We start from the raw sequence: 27,208 nt of genomic DNA, 5'->3' as shown, positions 1-27,208 counted from the left end.
ATCCCCCCCCCCAATCCCCCCCCCCCCGCCCCCGGCCGTGTGCTGTGCCATGTGGCTTGTGGGATCCTGACCAGGGATTGAACCTGGCCCCCAGCAGTCCTAACCAGTGGATCCTAACCACTGGATCGCCAGGGAATTTCCTGCCTGTGCTATCTGGATCACTTCTTTTCTAATTGCCAGTTTGTCAGGTGGGCAGGGTCACATGTTCCATCCTCTCCTCTAAGGCTTTTATTTTCTTTAATTAAAAAAAATTTATTGAAGTATAGTTGATTTACAATGTTGTGTTAGTTTCAGGTGTACAGCAAAGTGTCCTCTCAGGCTTTTAGAAAGAGGCTATCTTTTTGTTATTGTCTGTGTTTTGCTTGAAGGATACTGTTTGAACTTGGTCTTGGATACTGGGTTTCTTTCTGGCCCCGAGGTCCCAGCCTTTCTCCCAAAAGAATGATATTCTCTTGACGTGTTTTATTGTTCCAATTAATTTTTTTCTTTTGAATAATGTTTGCTTCCTTAGAACCCAGAAATACTATCAAAGGAATCAAAATCCAGATGTGTTCCCTATAACCCTTCACTCCTCCAGCTGCCACTGTTATTAGATACTATCATGCTGGGCCCACATAGAAATCTTTTTAGATGGCACTGGCTTTAGCTTCCCTGGTCTTCAGGGCTAGTTCCTGTGATTTAAGTTGTTTCTTATTTTTTAAAATTTCTCTTTTAAAAAGTATGAGATACGTACCTAAAAGGGCACAAATCATAAACTTCAAAGAGCGATCACTAAAGGAGCACATTTGTCACCCAGGTCAAGAAAGAGAACATTACCAGAACCCCTGAAACTCCCTCTGGTGTCCTATCCCAGTCACTACTCCTACCCTCGTCCCCATGGCTAATCACCATCTTCTGATACTGCTGATTATTTTTAAGGTGACTTTTGAACTTCAACTTATTTAACTGGTTCACTAAAAGTCCCTCTCCTAATCTTTGGGGGAATGGAAAATTGATCATGGCTCTGAACCCAACACTTTGTTTCTTTTTCAGAGTGGACTTCAATGTTCCTATGAAGAACAACCAGATAACAAACAACCAGAGGTAATGTCCCTGCTAATCCTTGAGCTAGGTTTACGATGTACCTGGGTCTGAGTATATGGGATGAAATGGTTTTACTTCCTTATTGTAGAACTATGGCAACTTAAGCCATGTGATCTTGGCTTTTAACAACCCACCATCTGGTTTGCCTTCTTATGAGAATTTAGAAATTGAAAAAAATCATTTTAAGAAAGCGATTTTTTTCTCCCCCCATTTTTTTTAAATTTGAAGAATTTGGGGTTATGCATTTTTAAAGAATATAAAGCTTTAAGGTTACTTGGCTTCCCCTGCAAAATGAAGAACTGTGCATGTAGTTTTACAAGCCTCTATTCTAGCTGGCCCTGATAAAATAAGTTTTCGAGAATTTTGATTTAAGGGAAAAGACTACAGAAGTAATATTTTCAGTCAGTTTAGGCTGCTCCAAATGTCTTGGCTCCTAGATTCAGAAGCAGAAATTTTAAGTGATAGTACTGCTCTTGCTTTTGACTAGATTGTAAAAGAAGGTTTTTATTTTAAATTTTAAATGAAAGGTTTGAGCTGGAAAGGTACGCTCCAATGGTATAGACCAGCAGTGTCTAATAAAAATATAATATGAGCCACATGTAATTTAAGATATTCTAGTGGCCACATTAAAAAAGTAAAAAGAAACAGGTGAACGTAATAATACATTTTATTTAATCCAGTAAGCCCCAAATAATCATTTCAGTATGTAATCAATTAAAAATTAATCAAAGGAACATTTAACTTTTTTGGTATTATTTGAGATCCAGCACATACCAATCTGGACTAGCCACATTTCTAGTATTCAGGAGACACCTGTGGCTAATGGCTACCATATTGTACAGTGTAGGTATAGACCCAGAACACTTTCAGATGTTGGCCCCAGAATAGAGCTTGGCATTTTGCCAAGCACATCCTTGCTGCACCATAGTGGAAGGTCTTTGTTCAAGGCACCTCTGGCCCATCTTGACTTTCATTTTTTTAATGTAGCACACATAAAAGATTGGAAATATGCCTATCAAGGTATTTTATAAGTAAAAAACAGAGAAACAGGTCTGAGTAGATCTTTTCATTTTCAGAACTCCATGGAGCTGATTAACAAAATGAAGCATTAGAAATAATAGGACTTGGCCAATAAGGGATAGCCCTGAAGATTAATTTGATTTCATTGGGCAAACGTTGTACCTGATGAAGGTTTCTTCTTTATTTGGTATAAATGAGTTTTTATATCTGCCAAGTAGCATAAGATATTTTAGAAACATAACTTGGCTTTTTATTATTCCATTCTCTGCTGAAATGTCACCTTATCAGAGAGACTTTCCCTGGCTACCCTCTCTAAAATCCCCTTCACCACTATTCTCCAGTCATTCTTGTCCCCCTACCTTGCTTTATTTTCTCCATAGTTCTTACCACTTCTATGAGAGCAGAGACTTTTATTTACTATTGTATTCTCAGAATCTGATATAGTAGCTGCCACAAAAGAAGCATCCAATAAATATTTTTTGAATAAATAAATGATTTTCTTTGTTATCAATTTTAATTTCTTAAAGACTGCCAAGAATGGAAAGTTAGTATTGAGTTTGTAACAAAAATTTGAAGTGTTTAAAGGAGGTTTAGTAAGTGTTAGGTTAAACTATAATTTATTAAATGCAATGCATTATGTAAACCACATTCTATATAATGTATTTATTTTTACCTACATAAAAAAGTGACTTAGGATCTGTAACGGGTGCAGAAAAGTTACATGTTTTTCAGTTTTCCCCAAATTTCTTGTGATGGTTTCAAGATTTGGGAATTTTATATTTCTTCCACAGTCAAACACTTAGGATGTTTCAGGGGTCCCTAAGACCACCCACATATTTGGTGATTCACTGGAAGGACTCACAGGACGCAGCATATAGTTCTCACTGCTAAAGTTTATTACAGTGAAAGGATGCATGGCAGTATCAGCAAGGGGAAAAGACACAGGCAGAATTTGGAGAAATCCATGCATGGGCTTCCATGCTTTCTCCCTCTTATCATGGGACACACCAAGCGTGCTCCTTTCTCCAGCAGTGAAAAATGCAATAATTGTGTGCAATGTTTCTGTCCAGAGAAGCCCTTTAGAGACTCAGCTCCCAAGATTTTTACTGGCAGCTGATCACATAGGCACCCTTTGCCCAGCAACTACCAAAATTCCTCCTAGAGGGAAGCAAGTGTTGAGCGTAAATCACCTTGTTTGTACAGACAGTCTAGGAACTGTGAGCAGCCCTTGTCAGAGAACTGAGGGACCACTTCAAAAGCCAAGTTCCCAGATACCAGCCAAGGGCCAACCTTGCAAGCAGGTCCTTCTGAAGATAACAGCTTCAGTCCTGCTATATTAACTCTTTTCTGCACAAGGGGCAAAACATGATGAGATTGTATAATCCTAGGGGGAGGGTTGACATCCTAATTAACTTCTTCCTCTGCACATGGACCTGAGGACCATCGATGAGTTGTTGACAGTAGATTTGAAGGAATTTGGAGAAGAAAGGGGGCTTTATGTTTTATGAGGCCATGAATAGAATAGTTACCACTAATTCTTAGGAGTAACCTTACTCTACCTGTTGTCTCTTTTTGGTTGCAGGATCAAGGCTGCCGTTCCAAGCATCAAATTCTGCTTGGACAATGGAGCCAAGTCAGTTGTTCTTATGAGCCACCTGGGCCGGCCTGATGGTGTCCCCATGCCTGACAAGTACTCCTTGCAGCCAGTTGCTGTAGAACTCAAATCTCTGCTGGGCAAGTATGTTTCAGGCTCTGGTGCTGGTGGACTCTGTGACAGATGTTGTCAAGCATGTTGTTATTGGTTCTTAACTTTCTGACTGCTCAAGTGTTTTCCATGTTGTGCTCTCCCCAGGGATGTTTTGTTCTTGAAGGACTGCGTGGGCCCAGAAGTGGAGAAAGCTTGTGCTGACCCAGCTGCTGGGTCTGTCATCCTGCTGGAGAACCTTCGCTTTCATGTGGAGGAAGAAGGGAAGGGAAAAGATGCTTCTGGGAACAAGGTAGGACCTGTGATTTTGACATTAGTGGGGGTGAGGAGGGCTGAGTGTATGAGACTGTGATTGAAGAGTAGAGGAAGCTCATGTTTATTTTGACAGCTTTTTATTGAAGTACAGCATACGATTAAAAATGCACAAATGCACAGCTTGATGAATTATCACAAAGTAAGCACACCTGTGTAACCACCGCCTAGGTCAGAGAATAGGATATTGTCAGCATCCCAGAAGCCCTCCTCATCATGCTCAAGTGGTTTTGAAATACATTGGAAAAATACGTGAACACCATTTGGGTGAATGAGGATTTGGTGAACGTGCTGCTTCTAATTGTCCCTTTGTTACACACCTGGCCTGTGATACATGAAGATTGTTTTTTCTAATATTATGTGATAATATCCTATCAAAGGGAGAGGCTGTGATTGCCAAGTGCTGAGAGCAGACATTCACAGGTGGTTGTTGGCTGGGGGCATGGGGGTGAGTATCCATGATATACCAGGTGTTCCTCCAGGAGAGCCAGTTTTAGATTTCTTGTTTGTCAAGGCTGGAACTGTTTTTCTAAGCAACAGGCCCTGGTGTGTTATGGAAGGACAATCTGTATTTTTATTTAGAAGGGGAATTAACTTAAAGCTTGAGCTTGATACTTTTAACACACTAAATTAAATTTGATATCATTGGGATTTTCTTATAAAAGAATCATGAGAGCAGAAAAAGTACTTTCCTAAGTCAAGTGGAAAGGGACTATTTGGGACATTTGATTGTAGTTGGGTAAATGATGGTCATGATGATACTGCCTTAGGTTTAAGACATTTTTCTTAAGAAGTGTAAAGCATCTTTCTTTGAATTTCTTCTTAAGGAAGTACAGATATCATCATATTTTCAAAAAAAACCTAGGTCTCAGAAAGGCAGTCATTTGATTAAAGTTAGAGGTAGTGGTACTGTTGCTGGGCCTTATATAGAGCTCAGTCCATTAGATCAGCAAACTTTCTGTAAAGGGCCAGACAATAAATATTTTAGGCTTTGCGGACCATACAGTCAGCCACAACCTTATATGGTCTCTGTTGGAACTATTCAGCTCTGACATTGTTGTGCAAAAGCAACCATAGGGAAAAAACCAAAAATTTTTTAAAAAGGCAACCATAGATAACCCACAAAATAGATTACTGTGAATGACAACCAGAATTCAAATATTAAATGATAAAGCTGGCTCTTTGAGGATGATTTAGAATTTGCCTATTGGTAGAAGGGAAGCTGAAAGCACCCTTTAAGTACTTTCCACTCTTAAGGTCTTTAGTATCTTGTGGAACAAGATGCTTTGAGGCTAGCGTCTCAACCTCCTGTTGTACTTCTGACATTTCTTAAGGTCATTGCAGTGCCTGCTTTCAAGCAGTGCCTGCTTTCTTAGCACTGCAGGCTCTGGTCTTGCCTTATCTTGCCTTTGGCATGGTCTTGCTAGAGTAGTATGAGTCAAATGCTGACCTAAAATTTGGTGCCCTTTTAGACTGAAACTCAACCAGCTATATGCTCAGGCTTAGAAATGGCAGGAGACAACTGGCAAATTGAGGCAAAACCTTTTATTCAGGAAGTGATGAACCAACTATGCTAGTCTATGTCTTTTTTAGTTAGTTTACTTTACATTTAGTGTCCAAAGGCTTTTCATGCTTGAAATTTCAGGAGCCAGCCATAAGTTCGAAGTGGATAAAAACAAAGCGAGGGCATGAAATTTTTCCTTTATCCAGTGTGCCTGCATTGGTTTTTTAGGAGCATTCTCTTCCTTCTAGTTATTGGCAGATCAAAAATGAGAAATGGGTTCTTATTACTATTAATTTCTGTAGTACCTTTTCCATGAAGAGCTTTCAGTTTGTCTCATTTTTCCTCAAACAATTCTTCTTAAATAGAGGGGTTATCTTCCCTTTTTAATAGATGGGAAGATTTCAGGGGCAGAGAACAACTTGACAAAGGTTACACTGTAAATTAGTGTCAGACCTGGTCCTAGAACCCAGGTCTCCTGCCATTTGGGCAGTGTTTTCATTACTACACACATCATCTTGCAGTCACCAGTGGCAGATTATATTCCATTGTAAAGAGATTATGGGGGCTCTACAGTCTTCAGTTTTAGCATTAGTGCCCCTGCATTCTTTGGTTCATTAGAGGAAAGCACCTGTTATCTGTGGCAGCCTCCTTATCCTCAGTACATGGGAGAATGGGAGTGGAGAGTGACTGAAACAAACATCTGTTTTGTGCTTTTCTCTGCCATGTCCCTCTTATCTGGCTTCCTGTGCATCTTCACTTTATTTCCTACTGGAGACTCTGTTCATCCTGCTGCTCTGCTTTCTTTCCCCTATGGGAGCATGGTGGGTATTATCCCTGGATAGTGAGCCGACATTCAAAGCCCTATGTTTTACTTCTAGTTTTTGTTCCTCTTTCTTTTTTGTAGAAGTGTATTGTTTTATCAGATGCCTAACTTCCAGGGAAGGCTATATGAATTACCTACTTTTGCTATTATATAAAATGTTTCTGAGGTCCTTTTCTGTTGTCATGTTTCCATCTGCCTTCTCTGTTCCAGCCTGCCCTTGTTGCTTTGATGAGGAATATGTATGAGGGCCTTTTTCCCTTTGCAGAAAGGTCTTGGTAGCCAGCAGCTTGACTCAAGTATAATCCTAAATTTTACAAGGAGAATATGTTAGAATGAGGAAATGAGTCAAGATAAGGAGAGAGAAGGATAATTTGAGTCTTGTCCTAGGAGCTGGAGAGAGGCCAATGGGATGTGATTAGGGGTTAAGCTGTGGTTCAGGAATCTTAGGCTTGCAATTTGAGGGAAGGTGGAGGAGAGCAGAAACATGCAGAAATGACCCAAAGACCTGGAATATTAGGAAGAAAGAACAGACCCTGTTGCCAGTTTTAAGAACTGCTATCCTACCAACTCAGGGTCTTTAGAGGTGTTGAAGAGGACTCTTGGTATGGAATGCTTTTACAGTTGTCTTTGGAGCCATCAACATTTCCTGTATTGTTGTTTTTCCATTTTTTTTGTTTGTTTTTCTCTGCAGGTTAAAGCTGAGCCAGCCAAAATAGAAGCCTTTCGAGCTTCGCTTTCCAAGCTAGGGGATGTCTATGTCAATGATGCTTTTGGCACTGCTCACCGAGCCCACAGGTACTAAAAGTTTTTTGCTCATTGTCAAACTGGGAGCATTATTTCTCTGTTTACTTGAGCAGCCCAAGCTCTGGCTTGCTTTTGGATATTTCTGTATTATATTATGATCTTTTTGGCTTCTATCTCTAATTGGAGCTACAAATTACACTGAGGTTCTTGGTGAGTATCTCCGATCTAAAGAGGAAATAAAAGCAAATGTTGAGAATTGTGGAGCTTTTAGTTGAGCTTCAGGAAGATGTTCCTCTGTCTCACTTTGGGGTATTTCGTGGAGAGCTCTCCCTTTGTGAATGCTGTGGGAGTGGAACCTTAGGCTGTCAGTAGGAAGCAAACTGAGGAATCCTTTCCTGTTGTCATCACCTGGCTGATTATTTATTGTGGTTAAACCCTTAGCCTGAAGACTATTAATTGGGTATCTTAAATTCTACCTTAGGTCATTGCTTTTCACTTGTTCCCCTTGACCCTGCATTATTAGTCAAAAATCTTATCTTGTACCTAAGTGTTTTGTTGCAGTTTGGGCATGAAAACCGTGGTGGCCTGGCATCTCAAAAGTGAAAGTATTTTCAGTAATAAGGAGATGGCCTCTAGAATTGGGAGAATTGCTAGGGATTGACCTAACATTTGAATGTCTCTGTTCATTTCTAGCTCCATGGTGGGAGTAAATCTGCCAGAGAAGGCTGGAGGATTTTTGATGAAGAAGGAGCTGAACTACTTTGCCAAGGCCTTGGAGAGCCCAGAGCGACCCTTCCTGGCCATCCTGGGCGGGTATGGAGAACTCTTCAAGATCATGCTTTAAGTAGTGTTTTTGCCTGGTAGTAGGCCATAACTTGGGTGGTTTATTGTCAGATAGCACAATCAAACTGGGTGACTGAGGAGAATTTAATAAAGGGACTGTCTACAAAGGTGTGGGTAGGGTTTAGGGAAACCCAGAAGGGACAGTACAGTAATCTGGGGCAACAGTCATCACCATCCTTAGGCCTGAAGGGAAAAAGGAAAGGGATGGTTACCAAAATCCAGAGACGGTGGTTGCGTGGAGAGGTCCCTCTGATAGAAACTGTAGCCTTTGGTCAAGGGATGTAGGGATAGTCATCTAGCAGGGAAGGAGCCAGGGAAATAGATACTCTGATCTCCTTTTAATGTCCTGCTGATGTACTCCCTCCTACCCACAATGGGCTGCAACTTAGCTGGATGTCAGAGAGCAAGGGAACTCCTTGATGTAGTCCACTCAGGTCAGCCTCCTGGGACAGAGAACAGGGCTGGAAAGGATAGAAATTGGCTCTGGAGGGAAGAATCGGAAAGATCCACCATTGCTCATCTAACGATTTTTGAAGCACTTCAGTTTCTCAGATATGAAAACCTCCTCACATGTGTTTAATATATCATTTGGAACTCATTTCTCCAGCTCATATACGTTTTTGTATTTTCTCCTATGGGGAAAGGTACCCTGTGAATAGTGATATTCTACTGGCTTAGTTAAAAATACGAATATCAGGGCTTCCGCGCAGTGCTGCGGCTGGGCCCGTGAGCCATGGCCGCTGAGCCTGCGCGTCCGGAGCCTGTGCTCCGCAAATGGGAGAGGCCACAACAGTGAGAGGCCCGCATAACGCAAGGAAAAAAAAAAAAAATACGAATATCAGAAGTGCAGCTCAAGAGGCTAGGAGGATACATTTTAGGTGATAAAGTAGGGACAGAGACCTGGGACTGCTTGGATAAGATCTTGTCACTTGGCATGGCTATCTAGATGGCAGCCTCTTTATGGCTAGATGCTCCTGACCCTCTTATGAGCGGGGCTTTTTTTTTTCCACGGGAGTGAACACACTCAGCATTTCCCTATGAATGCTGACTCAAGTTGGGTGTCAATTTCAGATAGCATAGTTGCTCTCCAGGTTCATGAGCCCAGTTTCAGGGTCCTAAAAATAGTTAAGGTGGGTATAGGTTGTTATCTGTGTCCTGGAATCATTGCCCCTCTTGTGCACTGGTTTATAAAAGTCAGACTCTGATCTTTGCTTCTCTGGAGATTAGGAGTTGGGCTTTGTTCTCCATCCTTCCATAGATCTGGAATATGGAAGTGAGTGCTGCCTAGGGGTTATGATTAGGTTTTGGACTCTGCCTAAAATAGCTATTTTGGGGAAGTTGACGTGGAGGTTTTTTTTTGCCACCTTTCTTGCAATGTAGTCTCCTTAGAACATTAACAATTTAGGGGAAGATTTTACATTTTATTAAAAAACGTTGTGTTGGGAATTCCCTGGTGGTCCAGTGGGTAGGACTCAGTGCTTTCACTGCCGAGGGCCCTGGTTCAATCCCTGGTTGGGGAACTAAGAACCCACAAGCCGCACGGTGCAGAAAAAAACCCATTATTATGGAAATGCTCAAACATTACAGAAGTTGAAAGAATAGTATAATAACCCCCCAGGTACCTCTCACCCTGCTCTAATAATTATTGGCATTTTTGCCAATCCTGTTTCATCTGTCCTCTAATCCTTTTTTTTGTCAGGAGTATTTGAAAGCAAGCCTTAGGCATCATATAATTTCATTTCTCATACTTCTGTATGCATCTCATAACTGATGAGATTTCTTTTAAATAACCACCATGTGTTATACCTAACAAAATTTAACAATTTTATTACTATCATCTAATACCCAGTCTGTATTCAGAAATTCTCCATCATTTCAGAAATGCCTTTTTACAGTCAGTTTGTTTGAATAAGGATCCAGATGAAGTCCATGCATTGAATTTGCTTGTTAGGTATATTTTATTCTATAATAGTTCCCTCTTCATTATTATTTTCATTCCATTGATTTGTTGAAGAAGCAGGGCATTTGATCTGTAGAACATCCCACATTCTTTAGAAGACGTTGAGTCTCGTTTCTCCCTCTTTCTCTGTCTCTCTCTTTCTGTGTGTGTCTGTTTCTGTATAAAACAGTTAATCCATTCTTACCCTTGGTGGTGACCAGTCTTTACAAGTGAGATATCTATAGTCTCTTTCCGTCCACTCTCCCACATCGCTATTGTTTTGAACCTCCATTTCACAAATCCTAGCATAGGGCCTCTCACAGAGTAGGTATCATCTTGTTTATTGAATGAAGAGGTAGATAGGCCCAAGGTTCATTTAAGTGGGATTTAGATATATAAGAATATCTGTGGAAGGCAAGCTATTACTTACGTGAAGGATTTTAAAGGTTGTGCTTTAAGTGAATGTTTTTCTTTTGTTTGGATATTTTTTTTCTCTCGGAGGTGAAAGGTACATCTGTGTTTATTATCTTATTTCCCTCTACTAGAATATAAGCTCCAAAGGGGTAGGGATCTTCTCTTTTGCCCAGTGATGTTTCTCAGAGACTTAGAACCTTGTCACAGAGTAAGTGCTCAATCAGTGTGTTCAATCAAGTGGTCCAATAGAATAACGAATGCCATAAAGCAAACGTTCCAGCAACTGAGCATGGACCTAAGAGTGTGAATATTTTTGCTCAGTATATATTCATTTTATATATAATCTGGTTCCTGCTCTAGGATTAGGACAGTTCTCAGGGAGCTCAGGGATCCCACAATTAGCAATCTTTCTCAGGTACAATTAGCAATCTTGACCCTTTGATTTTTGGGGGGAGAGAAGGGGCAAAATAGATCTATTTGGAACTTGTGATTTCTTTAGATGATTGTAAGTCTTCTAAGCCCTTCTTCGCCAAGAGCTATACCTTAAAAGGATTTATTAGTAATGGATTGGCTTTTCGGGTTGGAGAAACGTAGGGCAAAGTTAGCCAATACTTTTGTCACTCTGTGGGACATTTCTCTGTTCCTGTCTCTTAATATCAAAACTCAGACTTTATGTAATATCATTTCCTTAGTCCATTGTTTGTTCTTTGGGTGATAATTCTTGCTTTCCCTTCCAGAGCTAAAGTTGCAGACAAGATCCAGCTGATCAGTAATATGCTAGACAAAGTCAATGAAATGATTATTGGTGGTGGAATGGCCTTTACCTTCCTTAAGGTGCTCAACAACATGGAGGTAGGAAACCAATGCCAAGTGGATGTGAAATAGCTCTCCATGAGAAATAGCCAGTTATGTAAATTTAAAAAGGAAATTAGCTTCTGACATGAGCCCTAAAAACTCCCATTTTTATTTATTTTGCAAGTTGTTTTTCTTTCGTCTTTGAATTATTCCTTTGTATTGTGTTGTATTTTGTTCCTGTCTACTTTGTGAGGTAATCACATTCTTAGTATAGAGGCTGATCTTCATCATCTTGACTTTCCTGTGTAGATTGGCACTTCTCTGTTTGACGAAGAGGGATCCAAGATCGTCAAAGACCTGATATCCAAAGCTGAGAAGAATGGCGTGAAGATTACCTTGCCTGTTGATTTTGTCACTGCTGATAAGTTTGATGAGAATGCCAAGACTGGCCAAGCCACTGTGGCCTCTGGCATACCTGCTGGCTGGATGGTGAGTCACTTGGGTGGTTGGTAGTATGAGTGAACAAATACATTTGGTATCATTCATTCAACCAACCAATGGGAATTTTAAAAGAAGGGCTACAAATGTTGAGTGAGACGCTCCTTCGGGGAAAATCCATGGGGAAAAGCAGTGGTATCAGATTGCTGTTAAGACTTTTCATTAGTAATGTGGGGGCAAAACTGTTTTTTCTTTCTTCATCTATTTAATGTTTATTAAGTACTTGACTGTGTGCTGGGGATGATGCTATGTACTTTCATGGTTTGGGCTGTTCTGGATTATGTTGCTGCCTAGAAACCTGTATAAGAAATTTTTCTTATATGAAAACATTAAGATAGTACAAGTATAATTATTGCAAGCAGGGAAAAATTTATGTGTATATTAGACTTATTTAGCTGATTGTAATGTTCTCCATATTTTATCATCTTAATAGCTGTACAGAATTGTTAATGGTGACATACTAGTTTGCTTATCGCTTTCCTTTTTTTTTTAGAATTATTTAAGCTTTCATATTTCTTTTTTCTTTTAAGATTTCTTTATTTTTTAAATTTATTTTTGGCTGCATTGGGTCTTAGTTGCAGCATGTGGCATCTTTCGTTGCGGCGCGTGGGCTTCTTTCTAGTTGTGGTGCTTGGGCTCCAGGGCATGTGGGCTCTGTAGTTGTGGCACGTGGGTTCTGTAGTTGTGGCACGTGGGTTCCAGAGCGTGTGGTCTCTGTAGTTTGCGGCACGCAGGCTGTAGTTGAGGCGTGCGAGCTCAGTAGTTGTGGCACATGGGCTTAGTTGCCCTGTGGCATGTGGATCTTAGTTCCCTGACCAGGGATTGAACCCACATCCCCTGTATTGTAAGGCGGATTCTTTACCACTGGACCACCATGGAAGTCCCATCACTTTCCTTTTGATAGACATGTGGGTTTTATTTAGTTCAGTGTTTCTCCAAGTGTGGTCTCAAGAACAGCAGCATTGGACTTGCCTGCTGGCACAGTGGTTAAGAATCCGCCTGCCAGTGTAGGGGACATGGGTTCGATCCCTGGTCTGGGAAGATTCCACATGCTGTGGAGCAACTAACCCTGTGCACCACAACCATTGAGCCTGCGTTCTAGAGCCTGGGAGCCACAGCTACTGAGCCCGCCAGCCTAGACCCCGTGTTCCACAACAAGAGAAGCCACTGCAATGAGAAAAGCCTGCGCACCACAACGAAAAGTAGCCCCCACTGGTGGCAACTAGAGAAAGCCCGCGTGCAGCAACGAAGAACCAAAGCAGCCAAAAATAAATTAAAAAAAGAACAGCAGCATCAGCATCATTTTGAAACTCATTAAAAAATGCAGATTCCGGGCTTCCCTGGTGGCGCGGTGGTTGAGAGTCCGCCTGCCGATGCAGGGGACGCGGGTTCGTGCCCCGGTCCGGGAGGATCCCACGTGTCGCGGAGCGGCTGGCCCCGTGAGCCGTGGCCGCTGAGCCTGCGCGTCCGGAGCTTGTGCTCCGCAACGGGAGGGGCCACAACAGTGAGAGGCCCGCGTACTGCAAAAAAAAAAAAAAAATGCAGATTCCTTCCCCCTGCCCCCCGACCTGCTGAAGCAGAAACTCTGGGGGTAAGGCCCAGAAATTTGTGCTCGAACAAGCCATCCTGGTGATTCTGATGCACAACAAGATTTGAGAACCACTGATCTAGTTTAGTGTTTTTCAAACTTGGCACTATTGACATCTCGGGTAGTTTTAGTTGTGGAGGGCTGTTGTTGCCTTATAGGATGTTTAAGGCATCTTTGGCCACTAGATGCCAGAAGCAACCCCCATCTCCAAATCATGACAATCAAAAATGTCTTGAGACATTGCCGTATGTTCCCTAGGGAGGGACGGAATTGACCCTAGTTGAAAACCACTTATCTAGTTACACACAATCATAAAATAGTGTGGCTAAGAATGTTTTTATCAAATAACTTTTGAGGTTTTCCCTTAGACTTGATCTTCCATAAAGGATATGAACAGGTTTATAATTTTAAAGAATGAGGGGTATCTTTTGGTTCTAGAAGACACTCTGGTGTTCAGCCTTGAGTTCTGGTCTTGGTGGAGGTATAGTATTTGCTCCTTTAAGTAGCTTTTATTGGTTTCTCATCCTCTCTTTTAACTCTGCCCCTTAGGGCTTGGACTGTGGTCCTGAGAGCAGCAAGAAGTATGCTGAGGCTGTTGCTCGGGCTAAGCAGATTGTGTGGAATGGACCTGTGGGTGTATTTGAATGGGAAGCTTTTGCCCGAGGAACCAAAGCCCTCATGGATGAGGTGGTGAAAGCCACTTCCAGGGGCTGCATCACCATCATAGGTAAGGGGTCCTGTACAAAGCTATTGCCAATGTGAGCTGGCAGAATTCTGATCAGAGGAAAGTAGAGGGGAAATGGTTAACTTTTCCTAGGTTCCTTGGTGCCAGGTGAATCTTGAGAGCTAAATGGGTATATAATTCATGGAGGAACCTCTAAATGAGATGGACTTTGGGCTCGAGAGCACATTGCCTTATAATTTTGGTGCCAGTCTTTTTTCTTTTCTCTCCTTTCCCCTTTTTACTTGGCTTTCATTCAACAGGTGGTGGAGACACTGCTACTTGCTGTGCCAAATGGAACACAGAGGATAAAGTCAGCCATGTGAGCACTGGAGGTGGTGCCAGTTTAGAGCTCTTGGAAGGTGAGGTTCTTTAATGTTTTTTTGACTTATCTGGGGGAAGGATGGGGTTTATGCAGTGAGAGGTGAGTAGAATGGAGTGGAGACGGTAGATAGTGTTGTCATTAGCAGTCATTAGCTGGGCAGTACAAATGGAGGAGTTTCAAATAAAGCTCCTGGCTTCCATTTGAGGTGGGGAGGGCTACATGGGAAGACTTATTCTCAAAGAGGTTATGCTCTAGTAGACCTGGGACCCAAAATGTAAAAGTTACGTAACTCCTGGCCATATACCCTAGAGAAGAGCTGATATGTTATTGGGCGGATAGAAGGGAACAGATCTGGCTTAGTGGATCCTATAGTAATGCTGATTGTGTGTGTGTGTGTGTTCTCTCAAAAACAGGTAAAGTCCTTCCTGGGGTGGAGGCTCTCAGCAGTGTTTAGTACTTTCCTGCCTTTTGGTTCCTGTGCATAGCCCCTAAGTCAACTTAGTGCTTTCTGCATCTCCACTTGGCATTAGCTAATATCTTCTCCTATGTCAAGATTCAGCTAGTGGCCAAGAGATGTAGCACCAGGAACCCTTAAACAGTTGTATGGCATCTCAGCTCATCTTTACTGCACCCTGGCTTTGCCTACATTCTTCAAGATCCCATTTGAATTTCTTAGAGACTAAACCGTTGTGCATTCTAGAGTGCATATATTTGTATTATGCCTGTTAAAAGAAAGTGAGCTGTGTTAGCTTAGTTCTCTTTATGAAGTAGCTTATTCTGATTAGCTTTGTCATAGTTTCACCACTCAGCATGGAAACAAAATGAAATTCCAGTTGTTGGTAAGGAGGTAGATGAAGTTGGTGATCTATTAAATAAATAATAAAAATATCCATTGAAACTGGGATTTTTTTCCTGTCATATTTTGTTAGGGTGAGAACAGAATCTTGAGGAGGGGATCAGATATCTACGTCCATGTTTCTAAGTAACATGCTTAAACTGTTAACTTCTTGATTTCATACATGGGAAGATTTAGCTCTCTTATAGCCTCTGTTCCATATGTATGTCCCCTTCTTCATTCTCCCAGTACAGTTTTGTCATAATTTTAGATTTGATCAAGAGTCTACATTGTGATTATAAATATTATTCACAGCTGAGCTATGTCATATGCCATGATTATATTTACTTATGTATCTTTTAATTTTCTTTGGAGTTAAAAATAGTTTTAAAAATTAGTTTCCTTTTTTCTATGTATCTATCACTGATTCATTCCCAACATATTCAAACATATGGGACAGTTGGTTCATTTTTATTAGAGATGTCCCTTCTGCAGTCCTGTGTTCCTGTTCCAGTTTGTACTGGCTGCCTCCTATGTTGGCTGTACAGCTGTTGCCCTGGGGTTTCCTGTTTCCAGAGGAAATCCCTGTGGGGTAACTCTTGGGGATTCCTTTAACCTCCTGTGTTGAACCTTCCCTTTCCTGGATCTGTTTTCCCCCTCTTTCTTGGTTTACTTCTCCTTTTTGTGAAATACAAGACTCCACTAGCTTTCTGAGAAATTGAGAGCATAGGAGGCAAAATTTTTTGTATGTCTGAAGATATCTTTATTCAACTCTTATATTTGCCTGTTTGGTTAGATGTAGAATTTCAGCCTACCTATCAGTTTCTCATACTTAAAGCCTTTGATTCACTGTCATTGCTGAAAATCTAATGACATCCTACACTTGATCTTAGCCAAAAGGCCAAAGTGATTTCAATGACATTCTTATTCTTTTATTGTCCTTGTAATTTTCCCCCCTTTCTCTTTCCTGTCATTTTAATGGGAGTTTCAGGAATGAGCAGAGGTAAATGGTGCAATTTCAAAAGGCTGTGTTTAACTGGAATTTTTCTGCTGGGCATTTTACATACTAGAGTATGTATTTCACCTTTATGGATAAAGAAATAGTTAAACTATTGGACAGGATCACAGAGCCAGTAACGGCAGGGATTCAAATCCAGGTTTGTCTGACTCCAAAGGCTGGTGCTTTTTCAGTGTGCCTCACTCCCTGAAATGATTATTCTAGACTAGGACTTTTTTGCTTAACTCTGGAGGGAACGGCAAAAGAAAATTTTGGTGGCTGCTTTAAACAAAACAAATTTTGAAGGCTTGAATTTTTTCTAAAAATTCATTTGTATTTTAATACTGTCACCACAGTTGTAGTTAATTTTTAAGAACACCGTATTTCTGCACATCTCTAATGTCATGCTCTACCCTGGTTTGAGATGCAGGAATTCTAGTACAATCTTTTTTGTAGGTGAGGCCCAGAGATGCTACGCATTGATCCAGAGAATTAATGTCATAGCCGGGCCAGAACTTTAGCATACTGATGACTTTCTTCCCCTACTAATTACCTTTCCCTCAACATTTTATTATTTCAAATGTACAGAGGAATTGAAAGAATTGTAAACACCCATAAACCTAACACTTAGACTCTACAACTGCCATTCGTCCATCCATCAACCCCTGATTGTACCTTATAAGTAATTTCTACCAGACTCTGCTTCCAGGATCTTTTCCCCATTTATTTCGGTCATTAATCCAGAAAATGAATGGGGAAATGCAAACAGCCAAATATTTTGAGTACCTGCTATATGCTCAGGACATAATAGAGGCAGTATAAGATGATAGCAGTTATCTCCTGAAGGAATTTACAACCTAGTCAAGCAAGATAGTATATAACAAACAATTTATGCGTATGTAAACTAGAATTGTACAAGTATGTGCTTCCTGATTTAATACAGAGTTATGAATTATTGATAAAACACTGCAAAGGTTTAGGCTTAAGTGTAGCAAATTCACTTTTAACCCCCAGACAACATATGTATGCCTGTATATAGAAAAAAATTATAATCATCTTAAATGAGTTCAGTCTCTTCTTTAGTTCAGTGTTTCCTGCTTCCTTTCTTTTCCTTTTCATGTCCAAAACTTCCCTCTAGTACATGATACAAAAGTCAAAAAGGAGTACAATGAGAAGACTCCTTCCTACCTTAGTCCCTTAGCTACCAGTTTCCCTTCTTAGAAGCAACCAATCACTGTAAGACTGGTTTCCTTCAATCTCGAGCTACTTAATGCATATAAAAAGGGTATGCGTGTGCACGTGTGTGTTGGTGTATGGTGGCATAATTACACACACTGCTTTGTACCTGTCGTTCTGATGTTTTTTTTCCTTACCTCCTGAGTTACTTCTCTTTATTCTGGACCCCTTAGGCCACATCTTCCATTCTCCCTGCATAGTGGCTGTATTCCTATATTCTTACTCAGATCAAAGACACTTGTTTCCTACTTGTAGAAGGAAGAACTTGGGACAACAGTGTCCTCACCTCATTTACTATCAGTACATCTTTTAAAAAAATTCCACCTAGAAGCCGGAGGACAAGAGCTGCCTTAAGTCATTCTTTTTTTAAAAAAATTAATTTTTGGCTGCGTTGGGTCTTCATTGCTGCATGTGGGCTTTCTCTAGTTGCAGTGAGCGGGGGCTACTCCTCGTTGCAGTGCATGGGCTTCTCATTGCAGTGGCTTCTCTTGTTGTGGAGCACAGGCTCTAGGTGCATGGGCTTTAGTAGTTGTGGCATGTGGGCCCTAGAGCACATGGGCTTCAGTAGTTGCAGCACGTGGGCTCAGTAGTTGTGGCTTGCAGGCTGTAGAACACAGGCTCAGCAGTTGTGGTGCATGGGCTTAGTTGCTCCGCGGCATGTGGGATCTTCCTGCACCAGGGCTCGAACCCGTGTCCCCTGCATTGGTAGGCAGATTCTTAGTCACTATACCACCAGGGAAGTCCCTTAAGTCATTCTTGATGCTAGAATGGGTGGATGTAATTAGGAAAGGGAGATCTGCAAGATAAAGCAGTCTTCATCTGAAAGGGCAAACCACCCACTGGCTGGCTAAGAGAATGAACACTCAGATTGCAACCTCAATTATATGTATAAATTCCCACTAAAGACAGAGCATGTTATGTTAACAGATTTAAACCCATATCCTTTCATATTTATTTTGCTTCATTATGATGAGTCACATGCTGATTCCAAGTAAAAGCAAGCAATTCCCTGATTTATAATCATCCATTAAGCAAATCTTGCTTTTTGGACCTCAGAATTACTGGGCCTTGTTCATCCTCTTTGAACCCCTTAAATCAAAAGTGAGAAATACAGTAAGTTCAATTGTTTATTAATAATCTTGGAACAAATATGTTAACAATTCCTTAGAGTTATATAGCATTTTTACAATTTTGAAAGAACTTTCACATATACCAATTAAACCCTCACAACATCCCTGTGAGGTAGGCAGGGTTGGTGTTATTTTCCTATTACTAGTGAGGAGAACAAGGCTCATGGGTGAAGTAAGGTCACACAGTTGGTTAGCGATGGAGCCAGGACTAGAACCTAGGCCTTCTGACATGCCTCCCTGAGAACATTCAAGTAATGGCATCCTATGCTATATAATGAACATTTCTCTCCTATGATGATCAGATCTATTTTTATAAGTCTGGTATCACCTTTTCCTAATATCCAAAAACACTGAATCACAGTTTTGATGAGATATTTCTTCCCTGTTACTGGACTATTTCTCTTTGATATATCAAGCACCATCCTAAAATGAAACTTACTTGTGTTTTAAGTTTTGAGGATCCTTGGCTATAAGTTCTAAATTATGATATAAAAATTTGTTTTAGAAATTCTGCAAAAGTATTCCTATGTTGAATATGTCAAACTTACTTAAATAAAAACAACACAAGCCTGTTTATATGTTTGAAAGCTTTGCAGTCTTTCTCAATAGGGTGTTTAGATGTGTATAAATGGAAAATAGGGAAAGGTGTTTAGCAACATTACTGGGAAGCCTATGCAGAATGCACCTAAACGCAAGTCACATCACACTAATTTGTTTGTGTTGGCCTTCTAGAGTAGGGAAAACCATTAGAAAACTTTCAGGTTTGATCCCATCTTATGTGTGACATCCTCAGCAATAAGCTGGAAAAATCTGAATTATACCAATAGGGGGGTTCAAGCAGTAGTGATCAAAGCATATATATGTATGGTAAAAAGGAAGAAAACACTTCCTCTTCAGTGGTTTTTGCCTAGGTCCAGTGTAAGTATACTTATCAAGGCAGATTTTAAGCTATAGCATCTTTCGTGTTAAATTTCAAATTGTGAAATATGGTGGAGTTATCAACTTGGAATATGACTGAAACTGAATGTAACTGACCCCAAACTACCTGTCAAAAGCAGAGTAATGCTCAATGGGCATAAAAGGTAAGGGATAAAGCCCAACTGCTCTGGTATGGAGAGAAAAGCAGCAAATGCAAACCTTCTGGTTAAAGTGAACCACAGACCATCAGGCATGTAATATAGCAGGTTTTAAAACTATGAAAATGACACTGAGCCGTATTATCAGGAATTATATTCCTAAAGTTCCAGTTTTGGCCTTTTAAATTTAAGAGCAATAGGGAGAAACGTAAGCCTGTGGGGAGGAGGTGGTGCAGAAAATGAATGGGATCTAGAAACGGGGCTGAGGAGGTGGGAGGTTAGGGAACATCAAGAAACAGCTTAAATATATTCAGAATGGATTTAGAATCCCTCTAAATCCAACCTCTCCAACAATATTTGCTAAATTGAGAGATCTGGTCAAAAAAGTTGGTGACAATAAAAGTGACTATTTTATCTTACAAAAGTATTTAAATATAGATTAGAAATTATGCTGTTAAAGATTAGTCCACTGATCAGGCTGTAGAAAGTGAAACTTAAGTGTTGCTGTCAGATACATTGCAGAAAACTGCTTCCAAAAATAGAATTACCAGAGCAGGACTCAACATTAATGAAACCATTAATAAACAAGCACTTAACTTTTTATACTTGAAGCTTAATGAAAAAACATTGGTACCCTTAAGAAATAAATATAACACTTTAAGGTGATATTGCAGCTACATTTAACTTTTCGATCAAGAATGTTCTAGTTTGGTATACTGGGCTCAAAACCAACTACACGTTTGAAATGCATAGAGACTACACTATATTCCTTACATAGTATCATTGTCATCATCTTCATGTTTTCTCTTCAATGGGTTTGATTCATTGGCCGTGTTCTGTGATGAAACCATGTTGGTGGTAATAAGAATATTTTTGGGCCCAATCATTGAAGGATTAAGCAGAACATTTTGAACTGCAGTTGTTGCGGGAACTGTAAACAGAGAAGAAAACACCCCCAAACTATGAACTACACAGAATCAGAAACATATGGTAAAAAGTGTTCAACAAAGCTGAAATGTAATTCTAATAATAATTTCTTTTTTTAAGGTTTTTAAAATAACATTTATTTCTTAAAAGTTAACATGTGCCTAATAGGAAACCAAAAAACACAAGAAGCAAAAAACAAAGTCATCCATAATCACAAGCAGTTTACCGTTTGATGTGTCCTTCTAGGTCTCGTTTGTGTATCTACATAACTAAGCATCCATTTTTATGTAATTAAGATCATACAGTTATGTATATGCTTTTTCACACATCATGAATATTTACCATTTCAAAGTCCCAAAGCTATGAGTATTTTGACAGCCAAGAATACACTATACCAACTCAATCTGGAAGGGAAAAACATAATCCTGCCTTTTTTGGCGACAAAAATTTCATAAATCACAAAAATGGCTACAGGCCTCTAGATAAAGAGTTATGATTAAAATACTACATTCCCTTAATGTTCAATTAAAAATGAGACATAAAGCAAGAGTACACAAAGTATAATGCTTCTGAGAGTAAAAAGTATTCAACAAAGCTGAATGTAATTTTAATAACAATTTCAATAGCATGAAGTAAAACTGTATCAGAAGAAACATAATTATACTGCATTAAGAGTTAAATTACATTTTTTAATGCTTTAAAGTACTTAAATTAGTATCTAGTATAAGGTTAAAGAAGTTCTGTTAGGTTTTTTTTTGTTGTTTGTTTGTTTGTTTTGTTTTTTTTGCGGTACGCGGGCCTCTCACTATTGTGGCCTCTCCCGTTGTGGAGCACAGGCTTCGGATGCGCAGGCTCAGTGGCCATGGCTCATGGGCCTAGCCACTCCGCGGCACGTGGGATCTTCCCATACGGGGGCACGAACCCGTGTCCCCTGCATCGGCAGGCGGACTCTCAACCACTGCACCACCAGGGAAGCCCTGTTTTTAATTTACTTAAAATTTCAATTAGTTCTCAGTCATGGGAAGCAGTGCACTGGATTCATCATGGAACATACTAAAGGCAACATGTTCAAGGTCAGGAATCATGCTTCCTTACAGACCAATATTATGGTGTACGGTTAGGTTTCAGAAGATGTGAAATCTAAACATTCATGAATAAACTATGTTATAACAGAATTCTACTTATATTATTCTAACTTTCTACATATACTTCCGTGAAGTGAATAAAAGTACAGTTTTCATTGGATATATACTAAGTTGTATTATTTTCTTGAGCTTTAACCCTAAGTGATTTTGCCTGAGATTTGTAGACCATAACTTATTTTAGTTCATAGGGTTCTTTGAGACTCTGATGATCATGTTGAAATCTCTCCCTTCCCCCCAAAATGTTACATATATGTAAAATTTCATACAATTTTAGTGGGTTTATAGACCCCCTTGGAAGAACCCAGATTTGCAGCATTACGGCCACCTTCCTGTTACGATATTAAAACAATTTAATTATTGCTATAGGAATACAAACTGTTCTGTTATCACGAATCATTCAGAAATTTTAAAATTCAGAAAAATATTTTAAAAGAACCACTTTCAATCCCCCATGCCCTGCCCATCATGTTACCTGGTTTGACAGGTGTGGACTGAGAAGGTGGAATCTGCACCGTAAATCTTTGGCTTGTCACTGACACTGGAGGTGCAACTTTATTTGGGACAGACACTGTTTGTGGGGTTGCTGTAGTTGTAATTAACAGACCATGTTAGTTAGGTGACTTATTATACAGGTTCAATTTCTCTCCTTTAGCTTACCAGAAACTACCTTCAAAGCACAGGGAATTAATGAAAGATCTGCTTGAGTTTGAATCCAGGCTTTACCACCTACTAGCTGAGTGACCTTGGGCAAGTTATTTAATCTTTTTGTGCTTTTCTCATCTATCAAATGGGGATAACAATACCTGTTTCGTAGGATTCTTGTGAGAATTAAAATAATCCATGTAAAACTCTTCACATAGCATCTGGCACTGAATTTTAGCTACATGAAGTCATGAAGTTGAACATTTAAATAAACAATTAAAGACCCAAGTTTTCTATTAATTACCTTATGTGGCACTTTTAATCTCTGTCACTTGCTGGGAATTAGGAGGTGTCTACTATGCCCATGAAGCTAAATCAACATGCATCTAACAGAAGCCTAACATATCTCCATCTTTAGGTAAGTTTTCCATGTATTAAGGAGTGGTCCAAAGAATTTGGTGAAGCTTAATGAAGCAATATAAGTATTTTATTTTGTCAAGAAAATTCACAGTAGGTGGATGTTTTCTTGTCCATTACCATAAGGAAATTGTTAACATTTATGTAAGTATGGAGTTTAGGTTTTAAAATTGAACAGAGTATATGCTTAGGTCTTATGCTTTATGAAACTCATTTAAATTTTTTTTAAAGTTTAAAACTTGCATCTTTAATAGTAGTTTTTAGCAGCTCCCTCACTCTAGACTTAAAAGTCTCTAAAACATGTACAATAAATGTCTAGGAATAAAAATCACAACTGATAACTAAAATTGGTTAACTTGCCAACACATGTAACTGATTAGCACAGCCTAGAGTTTTTAAAAAGTTGGTATTCACTTAAGAGATATGAACCCACAGATATATAGTATATGATCAAAAAGTTACACAAATTATATATGCAAACTCCTGTCTACACAGGTCACATGCATATAATTAGAAGTGTACAATTAATACTATACCAGTCTGGTTTTAAAATGCTGAAATGTGAATTCACACTCTGAAAATATGAAGAGGTTGTCTACACATCTCAAAAATCAAATGCTGCTTACACTAGAGCTATATGACATCTATAGTACTCAAGTTATAAGAGCTAAGAAATCAATACTGGTCAAAGAGAAGGGGATTTTTTTTCTGAAAAGACTTTGACTATGAAAGAAATCCAGCAGGAACACAGGACAAAAAAATCAGGAAATCTAAATCCATTATTCATGTGTTCCTTATTATCTAAGCAACAATGACATTATGGTTTCTAAATGCCATTCTCCACTAAGAGGAACCAGGGTTCTTTAGAGAAACGGCTGATTCTAGGACTGGGGTAAGGAAAATATAAGATGAGCTTGGAACATCTTGTGCCAGGAAGCAAGAAATGCTCAAAGAATGATGGAGACCTGTCACAAAGGACACAGGAAACAGTCTGAAGGGGTGCTCACTGACCAATACAGGATAATCAGTACTACTTTTGAAAAGGTTATATTAAAAATGATTTTCTTTGATAGTCTTAAGCTTTTTGTATACTTTAAACTTACTTCTTTTGATTGCATCTCTTGCCAATTTACTCAGAAATTTAATTTCTGATAATAAGTAGGCTACTGCTGTGAGTGAGTCTGGCAACTTTATTTGTATAAAACCCAGAAAGAACACTGCTTAAACTTCTGTTTTTGTTACCATAGTTAATACTGGCAACAATGTTGGGTAATGCCCAATTCTATACTCATTTGGGATCAGATATTCCTTGTCGCTTTCTCATTTTGAAATCTGATAAAATATATGTTTATAGCTTTACTAGAGGACGAGTAAATGTATTAATGGCAACACATATCGGAATTTCTGACTCACCTTTTTACTTGGATTACAGTTCAAAATCAAGTGCTGAGGCACTTCTTTATCAGCCAGACAAGCCATTTCCCTCTCGCACTTACCTATAGTAGGAGTGGTAGGTCTGTTACTAACAGCACCAACACTTAACCGTGGAACTAGTCTTCCTTGGTTAGGTCCCTAGGGGATTTAAAAAACAAATTCGTTTTAACGTTCACACTTGACACCTAAACTTAGCAGGAAATGAAATTAGGATTGCTGATGTGAATTATTAATAGATAATTGATGACAAGAATGTCCTGTTTCTGTTCAGTGTTCTAATGCAACATTTAAACTAGGGTTTTCACAAATATCTATATATATACACACATATAATACAAACAATACATATCTATATAAACATGGATAAGAATATATATATAAAATATATAATTCTATATAAAGTTTGAGGTAGAGTGTCATTTGGGGATAACAGCTAACTTATGATTTTTTAATCTTAACTAGTCAATATCTTAACCCAGTAAGAAACTTCCTTATAGTGGAATTTCAGAGGTACAGAGGTAGCCCAATGTGGGGAGAACTCTCAGTGGTGGGAGAGCCTTAGGTCATATTTCAGAAAGCAAGTCCAATGCCTGATGGTATATCATTTACTCTGTTATGGTATAGTGTAAAGATTGGGAGTTATGAGACCTGGGAATCAGTCTTAACTTTGCTACTAACTTCATAGATGAGTTCGGGCTCACTTTCCTGATGAGTTAGATGAACAATAAAGTTCCTTTTAGCCCTAAAAATCTTGGATCATATATTCTATATTTTAACATAGTAGCTAATTGCAGACATAGTATTTTCAAGGAACTAAATTTTAAAAAGTCCTAGTAAATTATCTTAGCCTTTAATTTACTGCACTATTTACCCTTAACAGATCTTACCCTTTTTAAAAGCTAAGATGACAAAAAATTCTTACCTTTTTAATTAAGGACTTTAGCCTATAGTTTGGAGCTGTTAAGCAGTATCTGTCAGGTGGCAGTCTGGGTCCTGCATATGGCTTAATCAGTGGTAAAGGGGTTTGATTTTTCTGCCTTGCAATATCCAGTAAAAACTAAAAAAAAAAATCCTTATTAGAACTACAGTTAAAAATTATAAGTAAAATGAACTTCAAATAAAATTTTGCTCACATCTCTCGGGGGAGGAGAGGTAAAAGACTGGTCAGCTCGACACTGGATTGCCAGTCTCACATCATCTGCATCAACATTAGGTTTCTTAGCATGGCTTGAATAAATTTTTGCATCATCCAGAATTGAAGTCACATATCCTTTAAAAACAAAACATTATTTAAAACATATGAAAATAGATTAATATTTATGGCCAGTTTTCTTAAAAAGTTTCACTAATTTCCAGAAAGTTTATGAATTTTGGTTCTAATATCTAATTGTCCTATCTATATGATCAATTTTAAACAGATATCACAATATACTGTTCCCTAGCCTGAGCTCCTTTTTACTGCTTTCTGAATTCTATAACATTAACTCTTCTTTTTCTTCACATATTTTTAAGACTTTATTTTTGTAGAGTAGTTTTAGGTTCACAGCAAAATTGAGGGGAATATACAGAGATTTCCTGTGTACTCCCTGAGGCCATACATGCATAGCATCCTCTATTATCAATGTTCCCTGCAAAGTGGTGCGTTTGTTACAATTGATAGTCCTACACGGACCCATCATAATCTCTGATAGTCCATAGTTTATATTATGGTTCACTCTTGGAACTCTATATTTTGTGGGTTTGGAAAAGTGTATAATGACATGTTATGACATTAACTGTTAGTAGTATTTTGGTTGAAAATGTTCTTACAATGAACAATTTTTAAAATTCACAAGTTAGGCAATTTTGGTGTTTTGTTAACTTACGGAAAGCAAATTCCAACATTTGATTTATAACCCTTGGTTCGTACTCCGTAATTCCCATATCCTTCAGGATCTGTGCCATCACCTGTGGATTCAAATAAAAACTCCAGATGCATAATCTAGGTATAGAAATCAAGACTGGACCGAAGGTAGTAATTATATTTATGATACAAGGTTCCCCCTTCTCTGGGTTCCAAACTTGTACTTATCCTTTTCCTCCCAAGCGAGTGTCAGGTTCACACCAAATCTCGTCTTGATCTCTTTGCTGAAAACTTTTGTTTTTGGCAGGGGTGGGGGTGGGGGCGGGGGCAAAGAGAAGAAAAAGGCCCGGGTTGGCTTTTCCAGTCGAGGTAGGGGTGGTTACAGCTGGTTGTCATTTTCAGATGGGTTCACACCAAATCTCTTCTTGATCTCTTTGCTGAAATCTTTTGTTTTTGGCAGGGGTGGGGGTGGGGGCGGGGGCAAAGAGAAGAAAAAGGCCCGGGTTGGCTTTTCCAGTCGAGGTAGGGGTGGTTACAGCTGGTTGTCATTTTCAGATGTGGCGACTGGGGTAGCTTTGCATTAGAACACTGGAGGCGCGAGCCAGGATTCGCAGACGGGGCGGGACGACTAGGCGGCCCGGGCCCGAGGCCCAGGTGACAAAGCCGGGAGGCCGGCCTGCGCATCCGGCGGGCCGCCAGCCTCCCTCCGGCTGCGCCGCCGGGGTGGCGGGAGAGAGCCCTGGGGTCCAGGGCACTCGAATCACTAGCTCCTGGCGGCCCTGGCATGGCTGAAGTCGACCCGCGAGCCCATCATCAGGTCCTCCCCCCAGGCCCGCCTCTCAGGTCCCCGGCTGCGGTCGCGCCCAGCTTCGCACCCCGCCTCGCATCCTTCGCACTCACCAAGGCATCTCTCGGAGCGTTCTTGGAAGGCGCCATCTTGCCCGACTCCATGTTATCCTGCTGCTCGTCATCTGGGGAGAGAGAACTGCTCGCGGATTCCTCGCTCAGGCTCCACCCCTGCGGGCGCGGAGGGCGGGATTACCGCGCCGGTCCTTTTGCTCCGCTGGTTGCCGCTTCCCAGCCGCCCGCCCGCCCCGCGGAGGCAGAGGGAGGCCGGGCTAGCGGGGAGCCCACGGCACCGAAGCCTCCGAAGAGCCTTCGGCCAACGCTTGGAAGACTGATAAGTTCGCCTTCCCAGAGCTGTTCCCCGAA

The 27,208-nt window shown here is 40.0% G+C and overlaps 2 protein-coding genes across 2 annotated transcripts in view; one reads left to right on the top strand and one right to left on the bottom strand.

Moving 5' to 3' along the window:
* The window catches only part of PGK1 (phosphoglycerate kinase 1), a 20,934-nt gene extending 5,716 nt beyond the window's left edge, over nt 1-15,218 (top strand). Inside the window, exons 2-11 of the mRNA XM_007447349.1 lie at nt 1,033-1,083; nt 3,686-3,841; nt 3,956-4,100; nt 7,139-7,242; nt 7,885-8,004; nt 11,125-11,239; nt 11,492-11,671; nt 13,818-13,995; nt 14,253-14,351; nt 14,728-15,218. Of these exons, the coding sequence (XP_007447411.1) occupies nt 1,033-1,083; nt 3,686-3,841; nt 3,956-4,100; nt 7,139-7,242; nt 7,885-8,004; nt 11,125-11,239; nt 11,492-11,671; nt 13,818-13,995; nt 14,253-14,351; nt 14,728-14,768 (1,189 nt within the window). The 3' untranslated portion in view covers nt 14,769-15,218. The remainder of the gene's footprint in view (nt 1-1,032; nt 1,084-3,685; nt 3,842-3,955; nt 4,101-7,138; nt 7,243-7,884; nt 8,005-11,124; nt 11,240-11,491; nt 11,672-13,817; nt 13,996-14,252; nt 14,352-14,727) is intronic.
* A 4,703-nt stretch (nt 15,219-19,921) lies between these two features.
* TAF9B (TATA-box binding protein associated factor 9b) lies at nt 19,922-26,970 on the bottom strand. The gene is made up of 7 exons (XM_007447348.1): nt 26,897-26,970; nt 26,019-26,100; nt 25,287-25,423; nt 25,076-25,210; nt 24,216-24,291; nt 22,133-22,243; nt 19,922-20,519 (listed from the first exon to the last, which is right to left on the bottom strand). The coding sequence occupies exons 1-7, from the start codon at nt 26,945-26,947 to the stop codon at nt 20,359-20,361; spliced, it is 753 nt and encodes a 250-aa protein (XP_007447410.1). The 5' UTR covers nt 26,948-26,970; the 3' UTR covers nt 19,922-20,358.
* Between the last annotated feature and the right edge of the window lie 238 nt (nt 26,971-27,208).

The sequence above is a fragment of the Lipotes vexillifer genome, unplaced genomic scaffold, assembly GCF_000442215.2.
Source record: "Lipotes vexillifer unplaced genomic scaffold, Lipotes_vexillifer_v1.1 scaffold945, whole genome shotgun sequence".
Lineage (NCBI taxonomy): Eukaryota > Metazoa > Chordata > Mammalia > Artiodactyla > Lipotidae > Lipotes > Lipotes vexillifer.
This window is presented reverse-complemented; position numbering and strand designations above follow the sequence as displayed.